Genomic DNA, 9,818 nt, shown 5'->3' with positions numbered 1-9,818 from the left:
CTCACTGCCCAAGTGCACTGTCCTGGGAACTGTTCCTGCCGGTCCCCGCGTCCCCAGTTTTGAGTCCTTTCTGAGGAACGCTTTGCTTCGCCAGCAGGCCCGATCGCTACCAGAAGGCAGGGAGATTCCAAACTGAAGGCAGAAGCTGAGATGAGACGACGTCAGATACACGGCCCAAATGAGACAGGGAAGAACAAACCGAAACAAGCCCCAGCACTGCACCATCTCTCTCGATCCTTTTATCTGCTCCGGGTTAAAAAGGGTCTGACTGCTTCCCCCAGCTCGGATCAAAAGGGAGCCAGCGTACCGCTCGTTAGCTCCAATCTGGGCCTCTGCAAACCGGGCAGTGGGGTCCTCGAGGCCTTCGCGCTGTGGGGGAAGCAAGGGAAAAAAAAAACAACTGAGGATTTGACGTCTTCAATGCTTGCATTTGCCAGCAAGCAGAAATGTGTACTGGGGAGACTGAACAAGGAAGCACGCAGGGGAGAGGGTTTTCACTCGGAACGGTTGATGCAGCATCCCAGGTTATAGGATGGTCTTTATCTACCCCAGAGGATTTGGTACCAGCAGCACAACCTTTTACAATATGCTGTTACAAAGTTAAGCGCGTTGGTTAAATCAAGCCAAGCTTGGACATCTTGTTTCATCAGGTCTCTCTCTACTGCCTCCAGCAACAGTGGCACCTCCTCCCCTGAACTCCCCCGCCTGCAAAGGACTGCGATATTACGGCACGTTAGCCCTGCAGGGAGGAGAGAAGCAAAACGCGCCAAGGATGAAGATGACGGACTAGAAGCGATGGCAGCACCCAGCCTGTCAAAACCAAGGTGTGCGGGTCCCCGGGCAGGCAGGAAATGCTCCCTGGTGAGCCCGGGAGCAGCTCCACCGCGCACGTCCCGTCAACCCTTCAGCGCTGCGGGGAGGTTTCTGGATGGACAGGCGCCCAGGCTCAGAGTGACCTTGCTTCAGGGAACTAAGCCAGAAAAATGAGCCTGAATTCAAATACTTTCCATCCATAGCAGCTCTGCAGAGCTCTCAGGGAGATAGACAGTCTATTTAATTATGGCAAAGCAAGAGCTAAGGGGAGAGACCTGCGCATCGGTAACGGGTGTTCGCAGAAGCCAGGCACCCCGATCGTTAGCCTCTGTTTTGACTCCTAACCTGTGCTGCTTTTCACAGCACCTATGTCCAAAGAAAAGAAAACATGGAAAAATTCCTCTTGAAGGAGCAGACAAGAGTAACAGGACCCTGCATTCCTCTCCTGAATGCCTGGACTCCAGCAGGAGCTAAGGGCTGCGATCGCAGCTCTCACCGCTCCCCTCTACCTTCCCCTCCGTGTCACTGCGGAGGAGTTTGGCCCAGGTGCAATGTGCTACTGGTTCGATTCCTTCCCAGAGTCAACGGGGGGATGTGACCCCGAGGAGGGTGAACTTGTTGCCTCTGCTAAGAGGCAGCAGGGTGAAGAATCAGGGTGGACACAGTCCCCCCCACTCAGGCACCACTGCCAGAGACCTGCCCCCCGAGGCCACGGCAGCACTATCCAAGTCTAGCTCCCAAGCTAGGATAAAGCCAAGTGCACGCCTCTTCCCCTAGGTCTGCTCCAGAATTACAGTTCTCTCGTTTCTTTTCAAACCCCATGTTTTATTACTGATAGAATAGTTTTTATTGTTAAAAACAAATCACAGCACTTTTTCAGTTCACAGAATGGGAGCAGGAGAGGGGGCAAGGAGTTGTGCTGGTCTCTTAAGGTGAACTGAAGTTAATAAAGCAGAGTAAGACTGTAACTATACCTCAGTGGCATTATGAAAGGGATATGTGGAGTCATCTAATAGATAAGAGGTTCAGTCAAAATGGGTTATTTAATAGGATTCAAAATATACAGACAACTGAGCAGAGCAAAGGGCTGCTAGTGCCCATAAGAACTAGCTTCACCTTTCATAGATGCACACAAAAGTCTGGGCGAGGATCACGAGATGTTCATTAGGAGACTCGTACAGTATGTCTTGAAAAATCAGGTAAGAGCACAGCTTTCCCACAGCCCAGCAGAGCTGCAGAGACTCAGTGTCTCTGCACTGGAGTGACATTTTTCCCAGGCTCTCCTGCAGGTTACGGTTCCAATTAGGCAGGCATGTCCTGTTTGGAGCTGAATTAGTGAGAGGACAATGAGGATGCTGCAATTTGGGGCATGGCCTTGGTTCATCACGGCAGACGCCAGCTTCGGCATTCACTGCCCAGATGCTTTTAGTGCACGTTACGATTCCTGGCATGGACGGGGGAAGCTGTGGCAGCAGCACTGCAGGAATGTCCAGTTCTGCTCCAAAGCTGTACGGTCAGTCTGTGGAAGCTACGGATGGGCGAGACAGGCGTTTCTCCCCGATTCACCGTCTGCTGCTTGACCTTGGAGTAACTTGAGAGCCCTCAGTGCTCCGGCCGCGGAACCCAGAAGCTGTAACTTCCTCGAGGAAGCTGCCAAGCAAAGTTAAGGTTAGCAGAGAAAAGGGCCAACTTTTCACTCACACAGACAGAAAATAACCACATGGCCTGACTTCAAGCCTTTGACAAAGCCAGCAAGTTGTCCACAACCTCGGAGCTGTGTAAACTTCTGTTTGCTCCCTGGTGTCACTAGGATGGGGGGAAGAGTGACAGAGTCACTCCTTCGTATGAGGTGAGGACGGCAAAAAGGAAGGAAAGGACCTGTCTACAACAGCATGTGATCCAACCGAAAATGAGACCAGGAACAGGGATCCAGCTCCCAGTGCCCATGCTCCTTCTGCTCATCGAGCCCAGCAGTGAAGAGGCAGCAGCCCAGGAAGAGCGTGAGAGGCTGATGGGAAGAAGAGGGCACGTGGCAAGAGACACTAAGATCAGGATTTATCTCCCCCCTGACGTAAAGGCAGCATCCTAAGAGCTGGCGTTCAGGCTGACAGTCTCCCTCTGCAGTCAACGGACAGAAACACCTTCTGAACCGCCTGCTCCTCCGGCTGCTCGCGGGGGCAATGGGGGGCACGAAAGTTACAGGCCGTTAATCTGAAAGGCAGTAAGCCAACGGCAGTCTTGGGGGAAGCTCCTGACCTCCAGAGATAGATCCTCACACCAGCCAAGATGAATTTAATAACAGAGAGCAAAGCGCAAAGCTGTGGGACCGCGATGACCTGCCTCGTGCATCAAAACCTGGGGCACCAGGCACGGGGCACCAGGTCAACCCCTTCCCTGACCAGCTCCATCCCCTCCGGAGATGGTCTCCCGTCTCTGTCTCTCCCCTCCTCATGCCACGACCTGTAAGGCTCCCCAAACGAGGACTACAGTTCCTCATGGCCTCAGCGTTGATTAACAAAGCCAGGAAGGCCAGCGATCAGGCTTGTTTTTCTGCTCACTCTCAGTCTTCCTGTGCGGATGATAAGGCAGGAAGAGGCAGGGTGGAAACCTCCTGCCGAGGCATCCTTGACATTTTACAGCCAGGGTTTTCTGGAAGGCAGCCCCCGGAGCGGCCTGGGCGCTGCCCTGTGACTCACCAGCCCGCTTCCTGGCCTAGCTGCAAGATCCTCCCTGCACTTTCCAACCTGTTCGTTTAGACCACTTTAAAGACCGTCGTTCAAATCCGGGTAGTGAGCTACATGGAAACCTCTGTGCATGAACCATAGATTCATTCAACTTATTCAGAGCAATATGAGAACAGGTGAACCGCTTCCCCCCAAAAAACACTGTCGGCTGCAGATCAGTTGCTGGCGAATGGGGTTGGCCAACTGCAGACAAAAAAAATGGTCAAAACGGGCAGTGAAGCTGCAGCAGTCTAGGGGTCAGGACTATTAGGTTGCATCTTGCTTCAGTTCAGATACTGGAATCTGAATTTGCAAAGCTGTTCAGTCTTGGCCCAAAACTGTTTCCACTTAAGCAACAGTAAAATTCCCCACTACATCTTTAGGAGCAAGGTTAGGTTAAATATTTGATAGTTTGGAAAGTCCCATTCTAGAATGCTTGCAAAATGCTTTAAAATCCTTGCATGGGCACGGCTGAAGCGGTGATAATTGTTAAGGCAACTCTATCAATGAGGAATTTCTACTGCATGCCGGCTGTGGCTGCATGTCTCATGCAGCAAGAGAGACAGTTTCTACCTTGATACGTCTGCAAAATGAATTTCACCCATTCTGTCACCAAGCAGTCTTCAAAGGCCAATTTTATCCCTGAAACATGCCACAGCATTTTAGTTTCCAGGCTTACACCTGTCATGAGCACAGATTCATTTCTTATCTGGGTGGAGGGGTATGCACAGCAAGCTGAGAAGTACGTACGCGTAAAGAGCGGTATTTGCTGGAGCTAAACCAAGGTCAGCTGCATCGTGCCTGCATTCCGGCAGCCTCAGCCCTGTTCACGAATCACAGCAAAGCTTAATCCAGCAAAGCGCACAAGAGCAAGAAGGCTAAACCTTGGAAACACAGTTGTTTAAATAGGTCTAAAAATGGGTTAAGGTTTGAGACGAATTCAATCCTTTCAAGGGGAGGAAAAAACCCCTCTCAGAGGATAATGCTTTAAAGCTTCTTGCATTGTTTTTGTTTGATTATAGCTTTTATATGCTTTTTTATGGCACTCCTGCCTGCAAAAGCCAAGAGGCAGCATGGCCTGCTGAGGAGATCGCTAGGTTAGGATTGAAGCTTGGAGGTGGCCCCAGTTTCACCAGCAAGTGATTGGAGAGCTCACTCCTGCCCTGGCTGCTGCTGCTTCCTACCTCCATCTTGCACGTAATTAGCCTTATTTGGAATAGAAACCAAATGGACCGTCCTCTCCGGTATGTGCTGACACAGCTCGTACGACACAAGCATCTAGGTCGCCAAGCAAAACACACGTGGTTAAACCTTCACGAGACATCCCTATACATCTGTGTACGAGGTGTCTGAAGCCAAAAGAGATGCGACAATTATTTCACACAAAATGAGGCCCCGGCACGTGGGCATCACTTCACTGCAGTCATTTACACCTGCTGGTCCACGCAGTATGGGAGGCAGCTGAACACTCTGCAAAACCACAGCAACGCTCCCACGTAAGATCTAATGAGGACGTGTTACCAGGAGGATGGTTACTCTGGCAATGTTATACAGTGCTACCAGTTTCTAGGTTGACTCATTCCTTCAATATGCTGATCAAGTTATCCAAACATTAATGCTTAACAAAAAAAAAAAAAAGATACATAGCAAAAAGAAAAAATCCTACAAAAATGCGATCCCTTAAAATAGGTGTAAAACAGATCTACCTGCCAAGGTTGTGAATCACGAGGGCTTAAAAATCAAACCTCATGCAAATGCCTGCACCAATTTCCAGACCTTAACACTGCACTGTTTAGAAATATGCATTCTGGGAGGGCAGCATCCTGATTTATAGGAGGTGTAATAGGAACATTGCTTGCACTATGGCCATTCAGCTCTGTGATTACAGCTAGAGTGCTGTCCCTCCTCCAGCTTTATTTTTAGGTTTTAGAGTCAGGCAGACTGAGTTCTTAGCAGAGAATGACTTGCTTTTATTTTTAAAGGGGACTCCTGTTTATTTGTTATCAGGAGAGAAAGCGTGCGTGTGCACGTGCGTGTGAGGAGAGGGAGATTCAGCCGGACACCGTCCCTTTATACTTCAGAAAGGTCTTAAAAGTGAGCGGCACAAGCTCCACGGAAGGTCTCCCCGTCTGCAGCGCGGCCGGTGCGAGAGCCCAGCTCCCACCCGCAGCCGAGGGGGAGCTGGGGCACAGTACAGACGCACTGGGCTGCAGACCCAAAGGCTCCTAGGAGAAACAGAGCGTGCATCTCAGCGCGACGCTCACGGCTACTCAGCTCCGGCTGAGGGCTGGGAAAGCCCCTCATCAGAGTAGGGACAACACCGCACAAACAGAACGAGACCTGATCTTTCCTCCCCAAAACCTCGCTCGCTCCACAGTAAGCAGGAGCCGTGGCTAGCACAAACGCTCCTCTCGTGGTCACTGGCATCCAGTTACCAGGCTCAGCCAGCTAAGGACACGGCAGCGACGACTGGCAAGGGAAGGCAACCAGGCTGTAACTGGGTAAGTGGGTCAGGCTAGATATCCCCTTGGATTAGTCACAGCAGGTTTGTGCTTAACCTGTGCTCTGGATGAGTCAGCCCCAAGCACCAGATGTTCTTCCTGGTCTTGTTCTTCCATTTTTAGCCAATTATTGATCATTTTTAACCCTTTCTCCTCCAAACCTGAAAGAATTTGCCTGTGAAGGAAAAGCACAGGCCTGGTTGCCCGTGGGACTCATAGTAAAACCGTTTGCCAGCAGTAAGGAATCAGCTCCCTCGCGCTGTAACGGCTTTGCGAAGGGGGGAAGCTAGAGGCAGTTCTTTCCAGATCTCAGCCCAGAGAAGGGGAACAGTTAGGAGGCACCGCCAAACATTTCAGGCTGTCTGACTTCCTAAATCCGAAGCCCAGTAATTACATTCTTTGCTCTTTCTTCAGTCCCTGCCCCAATGCCACTGTACAGCAGTGCCACAGGCATTCTGCATTTGGGTATGAGCAGAAGACCCCTCACAGACACAACTTAAGTGTTTTGAAATTCTCCATGTGGACAGCAATTGAGAACCCACAGATTTGAGTCCAGCATAGTTTTGCCCAAATGTATTTGGTTCCTGCAGGCTGTACAGAGGTTGCTATGGTCAGTGTTAAGGAATGGCACCAAATCAAGAAAGAACTCTTTCATCATAAATATAATTTAAAAACATATTACATTGGTATTTTTTTAAAAACTATGATCAATAACCCCCAGCTTTCCAACTCTTCCATTATAGTTCATTATGTTGCTGGAAAAAAAAACAAAAAAAACAAAAAAAACCAGGAGCTCTACACTCAGATCTTCATTTATTGATTCTACTGATGGACAGATGCAAAGGAATTGCTGGAAACGTAACCTTCAACCTGAGTCCATGACAGAAGAATTTCATTAAGTGGACAGATGTGGCATTTCAGTTCTCATACATTGGGCACAGTTCTGCAGCGAGTTGTTGCCTACATTCTTCATGCGGGAAAACACGTCTGGGAAGGCACTTTTACCTTTTTGATAATCAAGTCATAATAGAAGTATTTTTAGTAGAGCTGCCAAAATTTCAAAAGTAATAGAGGCAGCCAATCTGGTCTGATTAGAAAAACACTGAAAATTCCTTGACAACAACAGACTTTTTCCAGCCTGCTGGCGTTTCTCAAAGGATTCAAAGCTTTAACAAATGCATATCCTCATGCCCTCATGTACTCAGCTGGGAGAGCGTTGCCTGTTAATGGGAGCAGGGACAAAAAAAAAAAAAAAAAAAAAAAAAAGAATCCAAGCAAACTGAGATGGGCCAGATTTAAGGCCTGGGCTGCAGCAAAACCGAGCACACACAGTTCCAGACAAAAAAATCAAAGAGCATTTCCCTGGCTTTCATCACTTAACTTTTTCAGCATTCCAAATGCTTTAATGCATTTATTCTCACAACCCTTGGCTGCAGTCCCATACCTGGGAACAGAAGACCCAAGCCACATCAGCAGCCCTCTCACTCACTGACCTATCCATGGGTGATGTTAAGAAAGCGGCTAAGGAAAGGGCGCACAATGCAGATCATTCGGTTTTAGAAGAGTACGAAGGAAGGCAAGGAACAAACATCTTTGCATATCTTGTAAAACACTGGGAATTTTTTAGTTAGGAGAATAAGCTCCAACAATAGAGCCTATTAGCCTCTGCAGCCCAGTTTATTTATAAGGAGTCCCTCAGACTACATGCCTTACTTCAGAGTGTGGGCATCATCATTCAGTGCCTGCCCATATTTTGCATATATGCAGATATAAATCCATAAAGACCAATAGGACCAAATTCTCCTTGACACCACTGTGTAGCATGAAGAAATTTTAAACGAGTACATACTGGGCCCACTTTGAGACTTTCTTTGCAAACAGAAAATGATGCATAAAAGAGTATTTGTCATCCCCACTTCAAAGCATCTACTTAGAGCATATTCACTGGACAATGCAGATGGTCTCTTAAACAGATAAGCTTCCCTACAAATATGTAACTAGCAACATAACCAGCTCCAGAGGCTTGTTTGTCTCCTGCTTTGTTAAAAAAAAAAAAGCAGAATGGATATCCCTTAAGCCATCCCCCACTCTATAAACACAGCTGTTGATCACAATTTAAGTTGGAGTGGTAAGAACAATGAAAGCTCAGGATTAGAGTGCTTACATGGGCTGCTCAGAGCATTAATATAAAAATCTCCTTGTTTATTGTGAGATATCAACCCTAATCCAGCAGAAATAAGCAACAGTTCATTAAAGGAAGGCCAGTGGATTACCAGAGGAGTTAGGATGCAATAAAATCTAGGTTTCCTCACATTAGACACCTTGGATGTGTTTGCTGAAAAAAACATGATCCTCGTGCACTTTGTCAACACACAGTTGACAGGAAACTTTTCTTCATTTCTCAGGTATCCTAAGTGAGTCAGCTTGCTCTGCTGTACGTGCCGCTCTTCCTCTCTGCACAGGAGCGAAGCAGGCCAACCTTCCCTTGGAATATTCTCCAGGAAAGTTCTAGTTGTTTATTACCAATGTGGCCTTTCATCCTTAAGGAAAACTTAGTCAAACCACCTGGGAAAAGCAAATTATTTGGGACATTGCTATTTTTAGAATGAGAACCTTGACAGTCCTCATCCCAGAGTTCCCAGACAGGACCTTGTAGTAGCCAGCTCTTCAAAAGCAACAGCCTTCCCCCCCTCCTATTTTTTTTAACTTCATTCTTTGAAATGCAAATTCTGATACAGTATCCTAGTTTTTCTGTAAATAATTCAGAGACTGCGCCAAAACCTAGTCACGGTAGAAGCCCTAACTAGCTAATGTTACTCATTATGGGCACAAATCTAAGAAGTAGAGCCCAACAGTGTAGCTACAAATTTTGCATTTCATACTGCAAAAGCAAGAGACAGTCTCTGCTAAAAGACCTCATGGTGCGAAGAGGCAAAGGAGAAAGTTGCCTCATAGGTCAGAGTAGAGCTGCAAATGCTACAGCTGATACTGTCCGTCCTCACGCGCTGTCTACCAGCCACCCTCCTGCTTTCCTTCTCCTACTCAAAATGCTGCCAGTAAGTTTGCTCTGTCCCCTCCGTGACAGTTTTTGTTGAATCAACTATGCAGATCCACTTTCAGGGCAGGTCTCAACCTCCAATATGGTGTGAAAACTATACTTTCCCTAAGATCTCCGTATCAGTTACTCTGTTATTTGTATTTAGTGTGATGTGACAGTACCATCTAGGCTCATAGCACAGATGCCGTTAAAAGTCTGACACAGACTTCTTGGTAGATGTCAAAATCAGCCTCAAAAAGGGTAGACTAGGAAGTCAGAGTGGACATCAGGTTAAGTATGAACCAGCTTTGATTGCATCCTTGCAAGATGACAACTTACTTGACAACAACTCAACAACTTTCTTTCTTTTCCTCAGTCAAAGAGCAGCTAATATGTTTGATATTTCCTTCCCCCCCCCCCCTTTTTTTTAAACACTATTTGTAGGCCTGGCTAAAACAGGATTTAGTTCAAAGGCTACTTTGTAAAGCAGAAGGTTAAGGAAGCTGGGCAATTTGTGCAGGAATTGGTCGATATGTAGGCTAATACAGATTTGCCTTTGTAACCTAGTTCATAAAAGCAATTTGCTTCTGGAGTGGCACCAGTTCAGGAGCTTTCCACTCATCTGATATTAAGCTAGAGAAAAGGCCGAATTTCAGACAGGGCACTGTGAATTTGCGCGGAAGGTTGGGCATTTTTTTCTGAGCAAGTGATGATAGGAGCCGCTGGACTGCCTCACAAGATAAT

General features: G+C 47.5%; 1 protein-coding gene across 2 annotated transcripts in view; it reads right to left on the bottom strand.

The window, feature by feature from the left end:
• Positions 1-1,636: 1,636 nt before the first annotated feature.
• The window catches only part of VPS45 (vacuolar protein sorting 45 homolog), a 29,222-nt gene continuing 21,040 nt past the window's right edge, over positions 1,637-9,818 (bottom strand). For both annotated transcript variants that reach the window (XM_062597699.1, XM_062597696.1), the window contains exon 15: positions 1,637-2,463. In XM_062597699.1, coding sequence (XP_062453683.1) covers positions 2,376-2,463 — 88 coding nt within the window. In that variant the 3' untranslated portion in view covers positions 1,637-2,375. The remainder of the gene's footprint in view (positions 2,464-9,818) is intronic.

This window comes from Rhea pennata, chromosome 31 (assembly GCF_028389875.1).
Source record: "Rhea pennata isolate bPtePen1 chromosome 31, bPtePen1.pri, whole genome shotgun sequence".
NCBI lineage: Eukaryota > Metazoa > Chordata > Aves > Rheiformes > Rheidae > Rhea > Rhea pennata.
Note: the sequence above shows the minus strand (reverse complement) of the source record. Positions and strands in the feature narration are given on the sequence as shown.